This window comes from Pezoporus occidentalis, unplaced genomic scaffold (genome assembly GCF_034315485.1).
Source record: "Pezoporus occidentalis ecotype Australia unplaced genomic scaffold, CSIRO_AGI_Poc_V1 ctg243, whole genome shotgun sequence".
NCBI lineage: Eukaryota > Metazoa > Chordata > Aves > Psittaciformes > Psittacidae > Pezoporus > Pezoporus occidentalis.
Genome location: NW_026914319.1, coordinates 186000 through 207186, shown reverse-complemented (window position 1 = coordinate 207186; position 21187 = coordinate 186000). Strand labels below are relative to the sequence as shown.

Here is a 21187-nt window from a genome sequence, read left to right as displayed (position 1 = left end):
TAATTAGTCCCAGCAAACATCAATGTTTTCACCCATTGCCTGGCTGTGATTTTAAGGTGAACTGGAGCAAATACTGAAGTTTCTTGAGCAACTAAAAGCTTTTAATCAGAGTCAGCATAACAAGTTGTGAGTGCTCACTGAAAGCGTTAAGATATATTTCTTCCTTCCCAACAGCTCTTGCTACTTCAGTCTGAGCTTTAGCAGGTATGAAGCTGTAGATGATAGTGCTGAAATGTGCATTGCACTTGGACTCATTCGGCATTTAGTATAAACATGTGTAAGTAGATGGGAGTCATAGACATTTCTATGAAATTTATCCATAACATGCAGAAAAACTTGGTCTCCAAAAGTCTCACTGGATGTAACCTCCATTACAGTACAGAAGAAATTCCCTTGAAGATATTGGCACATAACAACTTTGTTGGCCGACTTATTGGCAAAGAAGGAAGAAACCTGAAGAAAATTGAACAGGACACAGATACTAAAATCACGATATCTCCGTAAGTTTTTGGTGGCCTACTCTTTTGGTGAGATGTCTCAAATAGCGATGCTGCTCTGATACATTCAGGTACAGAGTTCTTACAGAAATGTGTGTTTTGAAGGCTGAGATAACAGCCTTTCTGAGGCCTTTTTATAATGTGGATTAAACTGTTACTTAAGCTCAGTTACGTTTAATGTAAACAGTGAGTCTTCATTGTAAACTAAGTCAAGAGCAAGCCTAAAAATAACATAGGCTATGTGGAGCCTGTGTTAGACTGTATTTTAAGTGTCAGTTGTTTTTAACATATTATACCATATGTAATGATGAGCGTTTGAAACTATAAGTCTGTATGAGTTCTGAGCTATGTGTGAAAATGAAACTAGTGATGTTTTAGTTTCTGGTATAGATTAAATTTTTGGACGAGGGGAAGGAAATAAAATAAATGAATAGTGAAAAGAGTAATTTTAGTAGCAGTTCTGTCCCTCTTGGCCACTAGCAGCCAAACTGGGATAGGTTGAGTTGTGTGCTTCAAAGTAACAGCTTTTGGTCTCTGAGCTTGTGAAGGTAACTGAGACTTGTTCAGATTTAGCTGAGATTAAACAAGAGTTTTCACCTTCACTGGAAATCTGCACATCACTGATTAAATCAACATCTTTGTAGAAGCTTGGCTGTTAATAATAGTTTTACTGTGGCGCAGTGTCTTCAGAGAACCTCCTGTTCTGAATAATGAGTAGTACTCTGGTGTGAACTTTCAAGCATCTGAAGCCACCCTGGACTTAGGCTTTAGAAAGAAAGGGTGAGAATAAGGCTTATAAACTGTAGGAAAGGGAGAAAATTTGAAAGATAGATGAAGGTCTAGGAAGATGTGAATACATGCAGGAGACAAAAGGTGTGCTGCAGAAAGTATCTCGAAGGCAAGGAAGCTAAGAGTGAATGAGGTTCCTTAAAAAGAGGAAATTGAGTTGTGTGGATGAAGCTGAGACCTTTCTGAAGGTACGTAAATGTTAATGGAATTAGTCAGATGAAAGGTGAATCAATTGGAGAAAAAGAACCCAAATAAGTGTTTCAATAATAGGTTTTGTCAGATCAGCATGCTTTCTTAAACGCGTTGGCATAAACATTTTGTTTGTAGACAGTACACAGACTGTTAGTGCCCTTTCTTAAAAGGGGGGTGGGAAATGTATCGGGTAAATGGGATAATGGTCTTCATTCCATGAAACCCACTTGTCCTTACTGATGATGACACAAATAACACTGTCTATAAACACTCAGAGTATTTTTTTTTAATGTAGCAAGTTAATGATGTATTTGCATTAAAATCATGGCATCAAGATTATATTTATGCTATGCCTGAAATAGCCCCATGAAGTTGCCTGGTTTGACTGGTGCATAGAAGAGAGCATATATGCCCATTTATTCTGTTTTGTCTAATTAGTCTTTCTCCTGATCTCTTCATTTAGGCTTTTTGGTAAGCTTGTTCATAAAGTTAAAGGCAGCTGGTTTGGGAAAGTGTTTCCTCTCTTCTTTGGGGTGTTTTCCACCGCTTTCTTTCCCAAGGCAGTAACTCAGTGCTCGCACACTGGAAACTTAAGGATTGCCTTGTAGATGCGTTTCATGCTTGCTTCTGCTTAACTAAGATGCTCAGGTTGCCATACTGCCTGCTGGCAAGAAAGCAAGCCTTGCATGCTTCTTCCTTTCTCCTTCCTGCCATGGGCCTCCTCGTTCTGCCTGCATTTTGCTCTGTCCTTTTTTCTTTTATCCTTTTTTCTTCTTGCCCTCACCTGTCCAACTTGCCTTTCCTCAGTACATGGATATGCCATGGCTTCCCAGTCTGTTTCTTCCACTTTGCTATAGTAGGCCAGTGTTTGAACAAAGAACTAGTTTACTGTGGTAACCCTTTCAGTTTCCCTGAGGAGTCACTAGCTTTTTGCAGCAAATGTTAACTTGCACACAGCTTTTGGTTTTCCCCTTTGGAGGATTTGGAGGCTCTCCTGCAGTTTCACTGAGGGCTGGGCTTTTTTCTGCTCCTACCTTAAGAGATTCACAATTGTTCTCAAGAAAAGAAAGTTTCTCATGCTCTGTGTTTCTGGGATGTCTAAAACTGTCTGAAGCCCTGCCTTTGTTGGCAGGGCTGGTGTGGAGAGCAAAGCTGAGGGGTGCTGCACTGCTCTGTAGCTCATGTTCTCGCAGAGTGTGATGGTTTCCATCTTGTGCTGCACCTAAGCACGTATCAACCATCTGATGCCAAACCTCACTGCGGTGTTTTTTGTTGCACTTGCTGTGGGGACAGTTTCTCCAGATTCTCTGAGAACTGTTTGAGGCCTGTTATGAATTGATATTGTGTTCTTTGGAGAGCAAACGTGACATGCTCGGATGTCACCATACTCAAATGATAAACCTGGATTACCCTCTGCTGTTTGCTAATTACCTGTGCTTCTGTTTCATTTGCAGATTGCAGGACTTGACACTCTATAATCCGGAAAGGACCATTACGGTTAAAGGCAGTATTGAAACTTGTGCCAAGGCTGAGGAAGAAATTATGAAGAAAATCAGGGAGTCCTATGAAAATGATATTGCTGCTATGAATGTGAGTTGTCCTGTGGCATGGGCCCTTTCTGGAGCTAGAACCATAGAAAGATTTAGGTGTGAGAGGCCTCCGGAGGTCACCTGGCCCAGTAGTCATCTGCTCAGTATAGAGCCTGCTTCAGAGTTAAATGAGACTATGTAGGGGCTTGTTCCCCCTTGAACACCTCCACGGGTAGAATGCCCATAGTCTCTCTGGGAAGCCTGTGCCCTGTCTCATTGCTCTCATGGTGAAAAGTCTTTCCTAGTATCACAACAGAACTTCCCTGTTGCAGCCTCTCTCTGTTGCCTCTTGTATTAATTCCTGGCACTTGGGTGAGGGTTTTTTATTATTTATGTACAAATGTTAATGAAGGCTTTTTCTAATTTGTTTTGAGTAAGGGAACTGAGAAATTGATTTAGATTGAGGAAATGAATGAGCATTTCACTTCTTGTTGCAAAAGCCCAAAGGAATGTGTTTTTATGTACTGTTGTGGTTTATGTGTTCTAGTTTGCATACGTTAAGGTAGTGTCTTCATTTTAAAAGCACAACAGCATAAAGAAAGATTTCTCCTGCTTTTGATAATGTAATTTAAGAAGGCTTTATTAAAGTTTTTCTTGATATAGATGATAAAGGCATGTAGCTATTCAAAGATGATTGGTGATTATATAATAAAACCCCCACACCTTGTTAGTTTGCCAAAGTGTTACTAATGCATATTGAGAAATGATTGAGATTTTTTGATAAGCCATGAAGAGCTTTTTGTGTGTCCGCATCTTATGGTCTAGACTTGGACTGGAAACACTGTTTTCAGTTTACAGTAATCTATGATTTTCTAGAAATGGCCATTCTTCATGGTTTTCCTGCTGGCTGGAGAGAATATTCTCCTTGCCTTTTTTTCCCCTCCCTCTCATCCTACAAGCACATTGCAGGACAGAAACTACACACGAGAACACAATCAAGTATTTTATAGTAGTATATTTTTGCTTCATATTGTGAGCAGGAACACAAGGTGAGCTTGAGGCTATTCTCCTGTCTGGCAAAGGTGTGGTAAGCAGAAAGCTACCTCTGTTACTGGATGGATTTCAAATTCAATGTGTAGGGATTATTAGGGTAGGTTTTCAGCTGGTGGAATTTTGGGATATTTTGGTGTCTCATGATTTGCTTATGCTGATGGCTTGAGATGGTGTCAGTCTCTAGCTGAGGCATTTCTGAAGCATAGTCATTTTACTGGCGATAATCTGGAAAAGTGGAAAGGGGTATTGACAAATTTTGTACCATGGACAACAAATGCTTCCTACTGCATGATGCTGCCACTTCTCTCAGGTGTGGTCAAGCAACAGACATAAACTTTATAGTTGATGCTTTTGCAATAAATGCTGGGGTTATCTCGCTTCATCTCTTGCAAGACATGGGAGGAAAAGTATATAGGAGGAAGAATGGGGTTTTACTGTGGCATATACACCCCCAGTGTATGAAAAGTCAGAACATGTGCATGGGCTTTCTGGTTCTACAGACTGTCTTTCTTAGTATAAAGCCAAAATTACTACCTTATTTATCTAATAATCTTGTTCACTCTAGAAGCAAATACTACCATTGCCAGATTGTCTTGCTGTGAAGTTTGTCATATTTTTCACTGGATAAGTTGTAGCAAGTGATTCCCAGCTGCTTTTCCCACTTACGTGTTTTTAATGTTATTGGTCTGTGCATGTGTCTGGAAAATAGGTTTGAAACAGAGTCCTTGGGGTAATGGAGAGGACTTTTTTTTTTCTTTCTAAATAACATACTGACATCTCTTAAGAGGTTTAATAGCCTGTGCCAACCACGATCCTGATTAAAGTTAATAACCAGGATTGTAAATCTTAAACAACTCTTTTGCCATTGCAGCTTCAAGCACATTTAATTCCTGGATTAAATCTGAATGCCTTGGGTCTGTTCCCACCTTCTTCTTCAGGAATACCACCTCCCGCAGTGAGTGTTGCCTCTGCTGCTGCTGCTGCTTCATATCCACCATTTGGGGTAAGGGAATATCTGATTTTTGATGGTTAGTGGGTAGTGATACCAATCTATACAATGCTGCTGTTCAAAATTATTCAGTTTGCTGTAATTTTGCCCCAGAGATCTGGGAATTGTGTTCTGTGAGTTTTCTAAATGTTGTCGGTCTTCCTGCTTGCACATAGGAAATATTTCCTGTGGCTGCTGTTGGGAAGAGGCATTCATTGGTCATTTAGTGAAATGCTCAGTGGAACCAGATAAATGGTGTTTCTTAGAAAAGTGTGTTAGATCCTGTTTCCTAGAGGATTTGAATTATTACAGAAAAATCTCATATAAAATGGGATTTAAAAATTGCTGGAATTTGCAATTAATGTTAGTCTGCAATCGTATTTCTGTTGATATGGAAGGAAAAAAAAAGGTCTTGTCATAAAATGGGGATCTCTTTGTAGTTAAAATCTGCTTGAATTTAGTAGTTTTATAAATCTACAAGCCCTGTTGATTGTAGTATTGCTATATATGTAGGATTTAAATTACATGGATTGATCTCCAGAAAGCTGTGATTTACTTGCCACATTGCTCTCTAAGAAATACATGAAAATAATTCAATAGAATCTTATTCAAATCAAATGCTGATTAGTAATCATAAATTAGGTCTTTTGCTGTGAGCAAAATATAGTTATTGTATGGGAAAGCTCCAGAGTCTTTCTGGAAAGAGGTGGTGCTCTGCTATTCAAGAAAAGACAACCTCATTATACAGAAGGTGATTTTTCATCTCTTCCCTGTGGTGGATGTTAGCAGCTCAATGGAAGATGAATTTTCAAAATGAACTTGTAACAAGTGGATGACAGAGCTTTACAAGCTATGACGTGGCTGACTTTGCCCTCTTCTTTGCTCAACAGTGACATCTAGAGAGCTAAGTCTGGGACTCTTCATGAACTAGAAAAGTGAAAAATGCAGGGCAGCACATTTAACTTTATCATATAACTCAAGTGGGTCTATATATATATTGCACTAAAGGGTAGTTATTGCCTAACCATTTTTCCCAGAGGAAGCAGCCAAGAAAATGTCACTGCAAGGAACAGGAAAAAATCCACACTTGCATCATTGTTTGTGGGGAGGAACAAGTTGGGTGTTATGAATGTATGATAAACTAAATGGAGTATAATAGTGGCTTTATCAGGAAAAAGTGCTCGAGTGAAAACCACAATGCAATATGTTCATACTCGGTTATTTTACTGCTAGTAAGAGTGCCTCTATTTATGACAAATTTTCTCCCTTTCAAAGTCCCTCTGAACTTTGATTTCAGAGTGGCAGTCTGAAAAATACAGGTTTTTTGCTTAATTATATTGTATAAAGTGTCATCTGTGGTAATGGATTGCCTCAATGTATTCTCTTTTTTTTAAGAGAAATTAGGGGTGATTTCTTAACAGTATGGAACTTTCCTTAGTGGTAATGAAAAGTCTAGATTTTTCTTTTTTTACTACAGATTTTTGAACGGCTTTGCTGGTCTTGAGATGCTTGCTATAAACCTACAGTTCTGTCCCTCACTTGGTTTATATTAATTTCATATTTTGTTGTGGCTCTTTATTGCTTTTGCTTTAAATATGCACCTAAACAGTGCATGTTGAATAAGAATTGAAATCTGTAATTTGAACTTATTCCTGTCTGTCCCTCTGTTGCTAGTGCATGGTTTTTGGCCTGCTGGGTTCTCTGGCAGTTTTGTGGCTTCTGGAAATAGGATAGCGGCAACAGCTGGAAAATGGCATCAAGAAACAACTGTCCTTGTGTAAAAGTGTAGAAGCACTGCAGGTGGAAGGATCACGCTGTCTGAGCTGTCTCTTGCTCCTGTTCATACTGTATGCTCAGTCCTCTGAATAAGCTATCACTACAGATAGTCTAGAAGTATGAGAAGTTGACATGCAAAAAAAGGGAGTAACCTTTGACTTCTTTTTTTTTTTTTTTTGGAGGTTGTGCCTGGTACCAAGACTACCCCTAAATGTGATACTAAGGGCTTCTGAAATAAATGCATGGATAACTGAAACTCTCTCACCTTTTCTTACTTCTGACCTTGGTTGGAAAAAGAGCAGGTGGTTCTGTGAGTTTCAGGCAAGTCAGTCCCTCTGGTTACTTGGAGTAGCTGTCTCTTGCTGGTGAGAGGAAATAGAAGTATGAGTTTATCTTTTAATGGTTGTGGTTTTCCAGAAAACAAAGCTTCCATAGTTTATTCTTTTTTACTCTATTTGACAAAGACTTTTAAATCATGTTTGTGCATGAAGTTAGTTTCTGTAATGTCTGAGTTTTATGCCTCTTAATCTTTTTTTACTCTACCAGAATGATTTTTAAGACAGTGATTAGATAAGTTATTGGGACATGTAGAAGTAGAAAGCAAAAGAAAAGTGCTGTCTGTATTTTGAAGAAGAAATGGAAACAATCTGAAAGGCTGAAGGCAGCTGCAGGGTGGGATCTAGGAGAGCTCATAAGGGATTTTAAAAACAAAATTAGTAAAAGATAATCTGTGTAAGTAAAAGATAATCTGTGTAAGTAAAAGAGGCTTCAGGGAAAGGTCTTAGAAGCATTAATAAAGAAATCAAAGGGAGACTTTATGTCCATTCAGCTATAAGCTATTCATTACCAAGTTCCTTGTTCTGGCAAAAGCATTTGGGCAACTCAAGTCCCTTGAGCTTGTTTTGAGTGGATGTTCTTGTACGCTTGGGAGCACTGGTTAGCTGGCACTGAGGATATCCCTTTCAGGCAGCTGGAAATCCTTTCTGAAAGTGCTGCCGGCATCAGGGTGTAAGAAGTGAATCCTGCTGCTGCCTTGCTTATTTTTGCCAGTGAAAATTCTGCCTTCTGCTCAGGGTGAGACATGGGTGGCTCTTCCCTGTCCCCTGTTTAGCTGAGCAAAGGTGTGTTCCTTGGCAATTTCAACTGCAGTGTTAACAGGGGCCTCTTGGCATCTAATGTCATTGAAATCTTTTTATGAATGCGTGCTTGCAAACCATGCAGTGAGCCCTGGGACCCCACTATGATGTGCTTGAGGGTTATGAAGCTGTTGTTTTAATATCTTTGTATGAACCCTTTCTTCACCTTGTTGTGGAGATGGACTCAAAAGTGGCTCTCCCTTGAGTCAGAAGAGGTAGGTGGGTGAGATTTCTGCATTTGCAGAAGAATTTCCATATGGACCTGATCCCTCATACATACTATTTTCTCTTGACAAGGTGTTGCTGTGACCTTGTGTAGGATTTGTTCCCAAAGAAACTGAGGTGTCATCTGAGTTATTGAAACAAGTGTCTGTCACATTCCTGATGCTGCTTTTTCATATGGGTGGAGAGAGAAGAATCTGCGTAGTAAACAGATCTAGGATTTTGTTATGTTGCTAGAGCTTGAAGTGACAGGTCTGAACACCCATATATTCAGCTGTAGCCAAGTATTCCTAAAATGGAGTGTTCAGGAACTTGGGAATGAGTAATTGGATAAGTTTAGCTGTGTTAACATGAGCATTGTGATGCTTCATCCTATCCCTCTTCGTGCAACGCTTTTTAAGGCATTTTTAACAAGAACATAAACACTGTTATCCAGCTGCTACAGGAATAGTCCAGTGTCACAAACTTAGGGGATGGTGACGTTATCAAATGCTGGTTTGCATTTAATGTCTTGGACTGGGTCATGTTCAGAAGAACAATTTCCATGTGACTGAGATACCTCGTTCTCAATATTCCGTCTCCATGATGCTTCACAATGGTCTGTAACACCAATGTCTTATTGTGTGGAGCCTCCTCTCATTTAATCTAATGAGATCCAGTTTCTGTCTCACTAGGAACCTGATTGCTGCTTTACCCTTTGTCCTGGCAGTGGAGCCTATACAGGAAGGCACAGGCTGCCTTTGTCCCTGTCTGTGTACAGGTATAATAAACGTGTGTGCGCATCCACTGCACGTGGCTAACAGACTCTGAGCACTGCATCTTTAAATATAAATAATCAAAGCCGTTTGATTATTTATATTTAGCCATCACTAGCAACAATTCTTTATGCTGCATCTGTATAATTTATTTACAAAGTCCAAGTTCTGTTTGCCTGCTTAAAGTGCTCACTTTTGTGTAGCCATTTAAAATAGGTGCAATGGAATTGCATATTGTGTCTTGATTCCTGAATTTTCCTGAATTTTCCTGTCTTTTTGCAGAAGCCAACATCTGTATACTTTTCTCTGGCCTCCTAAAATGCAAGCAAATGGGAACATGTGGGAATCACTGAAATATTTTAAGGTTTAATGGAAATGTAGGACTTAAGAAATGTCTCAGTTAATATCAGGAGCTAAAAACTTTTTACTGTCAAATGGGTATGATTTTCTCTTCCTTCCTGGTGATATGATAGAATTAATAGGGCTTTTTTTATGAATATGTGCCCTTGTGTGAGAAAACTTAACTCTGCACTGAAATGCTTGTGTGTGTTGCAGTTCTGAAACAATCACAGGTAGTTTTGTTAGCCTGCCCACAGTCATTCAGGATGAGCATCATGACCTGAGCACCTGTGCAAAGAATGGGGATTTATATGAGGACAGTAAGATTCTGCAGAAGTGGATATGCCCAGTACTTATGTTTTCCAGAAGATATGTTACCACAGAAAAATGTTTTGGAAAGTATGTCAGCCAAACTGCTTCAGATGTGGTGTTTTACTGCTCAAAGCTGTCTTGATGAAGTCGTTGCTTCTGTCTTCTGAACTCTGGGGAGAATATACATGTACTTGTCTCCCAAGAATAGAAGCTTGTTCTCATGTAACACTGAATATTTTAAAGCTCCAAACAAATGAGAAATCTTTGTCTTAAAGTTCAACTGTGCAGTCATGCAACAAAACCACCTGGCTCATCCACTGGGGTTAAGTGGGTAGCACCCTTTTTATAATTGAAACTTTGCGTGTTTAGTTGTACATCTGACTGCATTGCTTTTGTAGCCTTTGGGTCTGAAATTTGGCATTCCAAGGGTATGGGAGAAGGTAGGCTAACTTGTGGAGAGCTCATCCTGCATTTCAGTGTCCTGAAACAGGGTGGTAGAATTAATTCCCTTGCTATCTATTGCATGGCAGATATACTGGAATGTATAGGAAGGTAAGAAGTGTAGACACTTTTCTTCCTCAAGAGGAGTTCATGCTGGTTGCTCTCCTGCATCTGTAAGGTCCTGTAAGAGATGGCTGAACTGCTGTGTGAAAGTTTACTAAGGCGAAGAGATGTGCCTCTGCTTGCAGTAGGACTGCTTTCTCTACTGGTCTTTTTGCACAACGATTGTAGCTTCTTGAGTCTCTACCCTCAAAAAGCACTCTTTCTAACCTCTTCTTGAGCCTCACTATTAATTTTCAGGTTATGTGATGTGCATATAAGCTTGGGGGGTGGGGTGGGGTGTAAGAAAGGGAGTGTATGAGATAGGTAGTTTCCTACAGTAAATAAAACCAAGAAATCAAGCCACCCTTTTCTGATCACAAAAAAACATCTTGGACACCTAGGCTGATAGGTTGCTTTCCTTTATTCTTTTTGCCATCTCCTGAAGCTTTTTGTTGCAGGTGAGGAATATGTCAATGGAAAACTTTCTCCTTAGAAGATGTGGTCAAGAAAGAGATTCCTTCTTTATTCTCCAGTAATTTTCTATAATAATAATTGTAAAGAAGAGATCTTTGATATCACATACATGTAAGAGAAGAAATAACTGTTGTGCTTTTGGCAGGAAAGGAAAGTAATTTAAAATGAAAAATTGGTTCATTTGAGGGTCTTCATTTGTTGCCCTGAGCATAGATGAGAGAGACAAGGAAGAGGAAAAACTGTCATATGTTTCCAGGTACATTGACTCTTAATTGGTGGCATGTTGGGCTCCTTTGGATGCCTGGGTTTGAAAGGATTAGCTAGTGCAACCATTACACCTAAACTACTCAGGGGTAGTAATGTATGTATACCTATAATGTGTGTAGTTGTAAGTGGCTTTGCCTTAATTTGGCTAGCTTGTTAAGCAGTAGATTTTGTGAGTAGCTGTCCTACAGCTAAAAGAGGATGTGGTTTTGGGGGGTGAAGAAAGATTTGCCAGTGTTTGTACAAAATGGTTTTATATCAATGAAATGAAAACCATACATGTACAAGCACACACAGTCTTGAGGAGGGCACTAGAGGACAACAGCACTGTCTGGAAAAACCTACTATCAGCTAATTAGGCTGCTTTTGAAGCTTCTAACCTCAATGCCTTGAATACACCTTTCCTGCTGCTTAGTTTCTTAAAATCATTAATGATGCATTTTTTGGACAACTAAGACATTTGCTCCATGGTACATAATATTGTGGGATTGTTCTGCCCGATGGAGAAAAAGTTGGTCCTCCCACCGCCCCAAAGTCTTCTGCTCCTACCATGCTGTGTTGGCAGGGAGCCACGTCCGGAGTAATCAGAAACTATTCTGCCTCTGGAGATGGACTCTCCCCCAGTGAGGGAAGCAGAAATGCAGTTGGCACTGTATGATGTAAAAAGATCTGGCAAGTTGACAGTTGGTATGGTTCTTTTTTCCTGAGGTGTTGAAGCCTCCAGTTATTCTTAATAGTTCTTTCCACAGTTCTGAGGTTGTCAGAATGCAAATAGGATCGCCTGCTAACAAGTAATGCACATTTTAAAAATGAAAATGGCTTCTTTCTCACTGCAGGTTTGAGTATGTGTGATATTTATACTTCCTTGGGACAAGAGAGAAGAATTTTTGTTGGTACCATGCTACCAGATTCTTGTCATGGGAAGAAGATTTAATCTGTGCTCCCTTGAACATCGCAGACTCCCAAGCTCTAAGTACCAGGCTCAGCATCTTCTGGATGTTAAACTAAATGGGAAATTTAATTCCTTAAGGTGCCAGATAATATTTACTTACTAGACTGTGCTGGGCTCCATCAGGCCAGAAACAAAAATAGGTCAAGTCCTCATTCTGGTGTACCTGGCTCCATTTCTGGTTGGTTTGTCCATTAAACATAATGGAACAATAAGCGACCTTTCTGTGTTTTCACAGCCTGTTTCCTTGCAGCTGCCAAGGAATCTGAGCAGTGTCTTTGTAAACCAGAGCTGATGAATACCTGTATCTTTTCAAAGGCACAGATTTCCTGGGCAACTTCTAAGAGTTTTGAATACCCCTGTGGCTGGTGTGTCCCAGCCATGATTTTTGAAGTGGAAATGTTTCTATACGTTTGCAGTATTGCAACACCAAATACCTATGTTTGCTGCTTGTGAATGACCAGCAAAATTCTTGCTTACGTAGTTTCACAATCTGTTCCTTATGTTGATTCCTGCTTTTGGCTGTCTATTCAGAATAAAAGGTGGCAGATTGCATTTTTTGGCATTGTGGCCGATCAGATTTTGCAAAAACAAAAAGTTCATGCCATGTTCAGAAATATGTCAGACCTGTTCCTGCTTGTGAAATGCCTTATAAGCAGCCTGCCAGAAAATGTTCCTTCTCTGCTTCTGTGTTTTCTACCCCTTCATTCCTGGCTAGGTTTTCATGTTGGAAACACTTCTGATAGGTGTGGTCCTGTTAGTGACTTCTAGTACCTGAGGAGATCCCTGTGGCTTGCCAGGTAGAAGACAATGGTGATGAAAAGTACTAAAGTTGAGAGCCAAGAAGTGAAGTGAGTCGTAGTACTGAGATGATTTTAGTAGCATTTCACATAAGGTACTGACCACTGTGTAATAACCAGCTGTGTCTGAGTTTCAGGTGTTGAAATGCAGTAGTCCCCAGACTGGAAATGCAGACAGGGGTTATCTGTTATGTTTTCAACGAAGGGGATAAGACCAGCTCAGGTGGCTGGATAAAGGGTTCCCTCCAGCACAATGTGCTTTCTGGGTGTCCAGGACTGTTGTGAGGGGAGGACAGGTATAGCTGCATGTCTTTTCCGTGAGCTATTACCTCAGAAAGGGTCATGCTCTTGGTTCATCTAGTGACACGAGTGCTTCTTAGGTCATGCAGCAGTAACGCCTGCAGGCTAAGGGGGAGCCAGTTCTGCTCTGAACACAGCAGACGTTCACCAGCCTGAAGATCTTGACGGCTGAGGGAGGTGGCACGATGATCTCCTGGCCACACTTAGAAGGCTGCTGCAAGTGTGATGTTGAAGCTGCTGTGGGGAAGTTCCTTGTTGAAATCCTTCCTACCACTCCTCTGCCTCTCACATCAATCTGGGATTCATGTGAAGATGAAGCCTTGGGTGGATGGTGGTAATACAGCTTGTGCATGGGAAAATGGATGATGCTTCAGGGTGTCTGGAGGAAAGTTAAAAATACACATTGCTGCTATTAATTTATGTTTTCCTAACTCTTGAATGACCAAATTCAGCAGTGAAGAGCTCTGTTACCTTCTGCGTACAGTCCTGGCTTTTCAGGGAATGCATGTGACAGAAAAATTCTAACTCACAGCATGGGCTTAAATTTGTTCTAAGTAAACCCAGAAAGCTTGGAAGCTGGGAGGAGGTGAAGCTTCATTTTAACCTGCACTGGCAGCGCTAATTAAGCTGATGTACAAGATGGTGACCTTAAGAGGTATTTACAAGGATGTTGTAAAACTGTTGATCATGTTAGATGTATCTACCAAGACTTTAAATAGGTTTTCCTTAATGAGCCTCTTGTTTCCAACAAAGGCTTAAACTTCTAGTGTTACTACTGGAAAATGAATACATTAGAATTTCTTTCACTGGTGTCAAAAGCTTATTTTTTATTAATGCATTGAATCCTACTGGAATGTGTTCAAGGATACTTGGCTTAAAGTTGGTTTCCCCTTGCTGCAAGTTTTCATTACTAAATAAATAAGAGCATTTAGCATAGCTGTAGGCCAGGATAATTCTTCACAGTGCATTGCAAAAACGTGGTTTAAATTTTGGCTTTGGGTCTGGTAGGGGGTTTGAATAAAATGATACCTCATTTCCTGACAAAACTTTGGGTATTCTGAAGACCAAGTGAGTCATCTGTAACTCTGCCTTGCCTTGGTGACAGTGATCCTGGCAGTTAGGTAGGGGAGTAATGGCAAAAGAGAATTTAATGCAGTCATCTATTAGCTGTATGTTTACTTTACACAGTGGATTTGTTTACTGTTTAAAAACAAAGAACCACCAGTAATCCACTAGGCTAGATGGTAGCCAAACATTGGCTGAGAATGTTCCATGAAGGCTTAAAATAGCTTTTAATTATTTCCCTCTCAGCTAAAAAAAAATGACGCTGGCTAGAAATGGATAACATGACTTTGTGACTTAAAATAAATGTCTTATTCTAAGGTAATTCATTTGCAATGCATTTAGAGTAAATGAAAACATGTACTGGAGATGCATAACGGGCACAGAAACCAGCAAAGATCTGATTCTGTTCCCATTGGTGTCTGGCACAAAATCCTATTTACTTCAGTGGGTACAGTATTTTTAAAGATTTACAGCCTTATCCCAAATGTTGCCATGGATTTACCAACCACATGCGTTTGATGGAGCAAGGGGTCTATGGAGACACTTAAAAACACGACTGGAAAAAAAATTGTGTTGTTGGCAAGCTTGCAGAAAAAGACTGAGATTAATGCTGAAGTTAATATAAGGGACATAAATAACAAACATGTCCCCTTACCAGCCCTGCAGTGGGTGAGATCATACACTCATAGTGACTGGGGAAGCTGTAGACTGACCAAGCAGCAACATCAGATGAAAGAAAGAAAGGGGGTGGGGGCTTGTCTCGGGGAAGAACAGAGGAGGCAAAACTTTTATGTTGGTGTGTTTGGGGTGGTTTTTTTGTGTGGTTTTATTTTTGGGGGGGCTTTAAATTATAATTTATTTCTTTTTAAATATAATTTCCCAAATGCAGTGTCTACTTCCCCAACTCTGATGGTTTCAGACCTACTTTTTTTACATCCCATGATCCATCTGAAGAATCATAGGTTCATTTTTCTGAGCCTTCATCCTTGCATGGCTGTGCTTTGGCTGTTATGCAAGTGCAAGATGAGGAGGAATACTTTTCCTTCTGATGACCTACTGGGTAAGGGAAAAAGCTCTCCTTCCTGTGTGTGATTTTGGGCAGTTTGTAGGACTGATGCAACAGGCCTTGGCAGAAGTGTTACAGTAAGCTTACCCCAAGGGCACCCTGTTGGTTCTGTACAGATCTTTTGCAAGCAGAAGTTGCAGAAATAAGAGTGAGTCTGCAGATTTTCTTGGCTGGAAGTCCTCAGCTTGTATCTCTGCTGTGGACCAGTAGCTCTTGTGTAGGGGAGGGCATGGAGCAATATGCCAAGGAGGGGAAGAGCCTCACCACAGCTGAGGCTCTGAAAGCTAAGAAATGCTAAGCCAGTTTGCAAAGAGTAAACTGTAACATGGTAGGGATGACAACAGAGAAGTGATTCTCCTGGGAAAGTCTTCTGTGTAGGGCTGTAGAGTCTGGCTGGAGCGAAGGGAACCATACTGATGGTACCTGCAGCACAGGGGCTCCAGGAGAGCCCAGTAGTGTAATAGGGAAGCAGCCAGGGGTTACAGGGTTTTAGTAACAGAAGAGGCTAGGTCTTGGATAGAGGTGGTGGGAATTTGAAAGAGAAACACTTGGCATAGTCTGTTAGGCTAGGGACAGATGGTTGGTGTTCAGGGACTTGCAGGAGGTATGTAAGGAGGTGTATCCAAGCTGCCACAGGAAAAAACATTGGAGTAGACTAAAACGTTAGAGCTACTGGTGTGCAGAAGCAGTTGCTTAGCTTCATACAATGGGGTAGATTAACTTACGTCTCTGTGTTAGATCACTGTTTTCAACCCTGATTTGAATGAGCAAGCAGGAAATCTGATTTGACTTACCAAGTTTTACATCTATACTTTAGTTACCTTTCTGAAAGCCTTAATGTAGTCTGTGCCACCACAGCTACCCTTTGCTAACATAGTGAATATATTTAAACAAGCAGGCAGGTTACCATTTGCTCTGGTTAATGTATTTTTTCCATTTTCTGTTAAAAAATGATGAGTGGGTTTTTTCTTATTTTTGATTAATTTTTAACTTCTGATTTTCATCAGGCTACATTTGGGTAGAAATCAGAATGCAATTAATGAACAAAAGCAGCATTTAAAATTGTTTTTATTAGTTAAATGTGCTGGATATAGATGAAAAATGCTTATCAAGCCTGGTTTGTGTCTAAAGCATACTGACTTCTGTAGAAACAAAGCAAGTATTATCGGCTGTTTATGAACTGAATTAATTGTTTCTTGTTACTGTGGTTTTCAGGAATCTCTTTCTTGGAACTAAGAAATCTTGGTTTCTGAATTTTGGATTCTGGAGGGTTGTTTTCTTTTTTTATTTAATTCTAAGAAATAAGCTCTCTATCTGAGTCAACATCCCGGTGTTGTCGAACTGTGTGTCCCAGCTACATGAGACACAACTTCTCTCCCCAGAGGAAGTCTTCCTGCCCCATGGCCTGGAAGCGTGTGTAGCTTGCTTTATCTTGTTTGGATCCTCTCAGTGTTAGGGTGGACTAGTCCTGAGCCTGTCCCACAAATATTGTTAGGGCAGAAGGAGGTGGTCTGTGTATCACAGACCTCTGAGGCACTTACTTGTGAATTGTGGTGGATGTATGGACCATCCACCTTGAAGATCCTTGGTTACTTATTTAAAAGATTAAGGTTTTTGCATATATCTGTCAGTTCCCAGGACTGGGCCGGTTTTGAGTAAACTATTTTCTCATGTGGGGGGAAAATAAAGTGAATGGGGAAGAGGACAAAATTGCACAGAATTCTCCATATACAGGAGACCTTACTGTTGTCAAAATTAGTGATTAATTCCATGACTTAATGAACTTTACAACTCCAGCTCTTCAACATTTAGACTGAAAAGTATTTAAGTTTGTAACTATACCATAAAGGCCTTTAAAATTATGAGGCAAAAAAGAGGAATTGCAGGATGCTTTCTGTCATTACAGGCGGGTATCCTCCAAGAGATATACATATATAGGTATTAATTTTCGTTTTTAATTTTTAAGTATATGTTTAAGCAAACTTGGCCTTCTTAAGGGACTGAACGTTGAAGCTCAAATTTCACACAGTGGGAAATCGCCTTCCTAAATTTAGTACATCTAACATATGTTTAAGATCTAGGAATCTATTTCTGATATAATTCATGCTCAAAGTTCCTGGAAAGCTCTATGACTTATGTGGCATGGCATGGGGAAGATTAAATTATAGCTGATTTTCTTCCATCCTAAGATCCCCAGAAGCATCTGAAAGATTGATGGGTGGTGTAGTCATTGCATTATGTTTTGATGTGTTTCTTTTGGAGGATAGTCTTCCAGTAAATACAAAAGGATTTCAAAATTATTGTGGGTAAGAAGGTGGACAGATAATAAATTGAACTTGGTGTTGTTATACTCTCTTAAAAGCCTTAGCTAGACTTGATTTCTGCCAGAAGGAAAAAGAAAGAGCTGCTGTGTTTGATGTTCATGCTTTAAAACAAGTCCAACAGGGTGGGTTTTTTGAGTGGTTAAAAATCACTGTGGGTAAGGAAATGGAAGTAATTTCTCTAAATCCTGCATGACGTTATACTGGAGATGGGTTTGGTTGTACATATGTGCCACTGTCTGAGAAGTGACAATGTAGACACAGCTCTGTACCAACAAATTCTCCACTGCTCCCTAATAAGCACAGATTACTACTGCGCCAGAAGTTTAACATTAAAGATCCTCTCCCCAAAATAATAATGAAGTCCTTTAGGAAAAAAAGAAGTTGAAATGCATCACCAAGTCAAACTGTGAGGAGGGATGGGGGGAGAGGGCTACAGTGAGCTGACTGTACTTTTGGAAAGACACATGTACATCTTCTGTCTACCATTGCTGCCCATGTTTCATATTTAAGGGTGAGGCAGCAGAAAGGAATTTCAGTGGTGAATTGAATCTAGCCAAGAAAGTGGCTTCAAATCAAGCTTTGTTAAGAGGAGAGGAAAACTGCTGCAGGCAGATAGGCAACAGAGGGAAGGCAGGGACTATTTGCAAAAAAGTAATGAAATTTGATTTGTTCCTATGGCAGAGAAATGTCTGGGGGTGGGTTCAGGTGTGTAAATTTGTGAAAATCGAGTCAAGTTATATATTTTGTTTGTATCTGTGCTATATGACTTAGCTGGGGAGTTTGTGTGTGCTAGCTCAAATCTTAACTGGGTGGCTGGAGCTGCACTTGGGAAGGAAGACTTTGGCAGTGGCTTTTTGCAGGAGCTGGAGTGTTGGTGGAGGTAGGGGTCAAGGAGACGAATGAGCAAGGGGTGGCTAAGCTGTCTTAGTATGGGTCCTTGCAACACATCCAGAAAGAAGCCCAAATGCCTCATGAATTTGTATCTGTTTAGAAACCGTTCTCAGAAGTGGTGAGATCAACCAGGTACCTAGAATAGTGTTTCCACATTACTGGAAATCTTGCTGGATTCACAATGAACATGTAAAAGGGCTTACTATGAGTGTGCTCAAAGGATGTTTGTAATAATAGGAGGAGAAATTGAGTAATCTTCTGGAAAGTGGTTTAACACACACTGAAATGACTGGTATCTTTCATTAGAAACACGTTTCAGGGCGTAGTTTTGAGATCATTTTAAACTGATCTGTAGGCAGATTGAAAGGTGCTCCTGTGCCCTGACCTAATTGTTGTTGCTTCCTCCCTCCTTCCAAGACTGCCACTTGTGTGGCTCTCTGGTTATTCAGGTCAGGGACCCACTGTGTACCTTAAGAATCAGCTGGATCAGCAATCCTGCTGCCCACAAAGCACATAGGGGGGCAGTGGGGAGGTGGGTGTGGAGGGCTGCATCCTGTATCCAGGGAAAACGTGGGCTTAAACCAGCTTAAACTGACTGTGAATCCTGATGCCTTGTATGTGTGAAAACACAGGGTAAATTGTGTAACTGCTGAAAGCACCTAAAGCAACCAGCAGAATGTGTTTCTATTCTCAATATCCTATTTTGGGGTTTCTTCACCTGGTACATGGAGCTGTGCCTGGAATTTGTTTCCCCTGAGGTAACAGTTGACTTGTGTTTACCAAAAATAAAGTGGTAAAACTTGGAAACAAGCATTTTGTTCTGATTTGTTTACAGTTAATGCATCAGGACTTTGCTTCACCTCAAAAGAAGTTACTGAAATTAAAAATAAGTGGAGAGAGATCCTTTTAGGATTGCTTTCTGCTGTGTTGCGTATAGCGTATCTTTTCCTGAAAATATCACTGAAAAAGCTGCTTCAGTGAGCTGCTGTATGTGGGTCTGTATCCCTACCAAAATATACAAGCAAGCAAAGCTCAATGAACCTGGCTGGTCCCACGTGCTCCGCTCAGTGATGCTCAGGCTGGTCTGCATGGTGGGCACTGAGAAAGTGAGGAATGAGGATGGCTGTGTTATCTTCAAATACCTCTTTGAAAATACATAAGAGGGCTACATGGAGGAAGAAATATTTGAAATGGGGGGGAGTCCTAGTTCAAAGAAGGGCTCGAGCAAAATGCATTTGAGAAGTAACCCTTACATGAGTGGGTAGATTGATGGTACAGTGGCATAGTTGGGTACTCAGCAGTGATCTGTTAGCCCAGGATGAGCTCTTCTGGTAGAATAGTTATGGCTTATTGTGGCATATGTAACCCTGAGGTTTGATCATCACTATGTAGCACGTAGAGAGGATCTCAAGTGTTACGTTGCGCTCTCCAGCTGGGGCCTCTGCTTGAAAGCAATAGGAAGCTTCAGTGGTGCCTGATACACAGTGGGTACAATGTTAAGGTCCTCTTGCTTTTGAGAATGCCTTATCTGGTGTTTAATTTACTAGCCTGCTTGAGGCCTGCTGCCAAGGCTCCAACTGTTGCATAATGTTACACAGGAGGAATAGCTGGCAGTTTTCAAGCTCTGGCTATCATTCCAGATCACTCCCACACAAAGGAAATTGTAGTGTAGATGTAACTCTGAGGGTTTTTGTGCTGCTCTCAGCACAATCCAAAATTAAACAAATAACTAGGAAAACTAGAAAGAGTTTGCCTGCTCAGGCTGTAGCCCTTCTGCTTTATAGCAGCCTCATCGGCAGAGTCTTGCATGGGGAACAGCATCCAGTGACAGGTAAGAATGAAAAGCTCGCAAAGAAGCAGCACCGCAGTAGTTTTTTTAAAGATCTAAGTGTTAAAATTGCAAGTGTTTCATAAAAGATGAAAGAATCCTCTTTTGGCTTAAACTGTTCTTTCATGTTCTGTAGATTTTGTGATTCCCAGAAAAGCCATACCTTTAATAATGAGACATCACAGGGCATTATAAGATTTCCCCCTTGTTTCCATGCATGCCTGTTCAGTACCCGTTTTCCTGTCAGCCTGAATTGTAATGTTCAAAAACATTCACTGCATATTTCCTTCTTCCCCACAGCAACAGCCCGAGTCTGAGACTGTTCATCTGTTCATCCCAGCCTTGGCAGTTGGAGCTATTATTGGCAAGCAGGGACAGCACATCAAACAACTTTCTCGTTTTGCAGGCGCATCCATTAAGGTATTATTACACTGACTAACTTTCTGTCTTATTCTCCGTGAGACTCTCAGCAAGTTTGCACAAGCCGTATTTTCATGAATGTCCTCCCCCACTCCATGCTTAGAATGTGATATGATAAATGGTACATGTGTTTATAAATCATCTTTTAATCTTCTTTGAGACAAGATAATTAGAAGCATGTTTTCAAACGTCTCCTGAGGTGTGAAATATAAGCTGCAAAGAAAACTACTTTGGTGGTCCCGATTTCTTAGAAACAGACTTATGTCTTAATGATGCACTGCTTAAAGGCTTTCTTCTTGCTTTCAGTAAAGTGAAAATTGGAGAGGCAAATTTCCCTTCTAAAAACAGCAGCACAGGTGAAATCTCCTGCTGCTGTGGCTGCTCTTGCTCTCTTTCAGATGGATTGGTCTGGGCTGTGAAGCCCAGATTGCTCCATGTTGAAGTGTGTATATTCTAATATCGCCCATGAACTCCAAGCTCATGGGGTCAGTCAGTTCTTTAGCATCATGTTTACCTCAGCACCCTGATGCTTTACCATCCAGCTGTTAGTGTGTTGACTGCCCCAGTGTAGCTAAGAACAAGAAGGTTTGCAGAGGTTGACCTAACAGAAGCTTAGGTTTGAATTTTAGCAAATTTGGTGAAATCCTCCTTGGCTGTGTATAGGAGTTGGTACCC

General features: G+C 40.5%; 1 protein-coding gene across 3 annotated transcripts in view; it reads left to right on the top strand.

Annotated features, from left to right (window-relative positions):
• The window catches only part of IGF2BP3 (insulin like growth factor 2 mRNA binding protein 3), a 115702-nt gene that overhangs the window by 82231 nt on the left and 12284 nt on the right, over positions 1-21187 (top strand). For all 3 annotated transcript variants that reach the window (XM_062622528.1, XM_062622527.1, XM_062622529.1), the window contains 4 exons: positions 378-500; positions 2933-3068; positions 4932-5063; positions 20393-20512. In XM_062622528.1, the coding sequence (XP_062478512.1) occupies positions 378-500; positions 2933-3068; positions 4932-5063; positions 20393-20512 (511 nt within the window). The remainder of the gene's footprint in view (positions 1-377; positions 501-2932; positions 3069-4931; positions 5064-20392; positions 20513-21187) is intronic.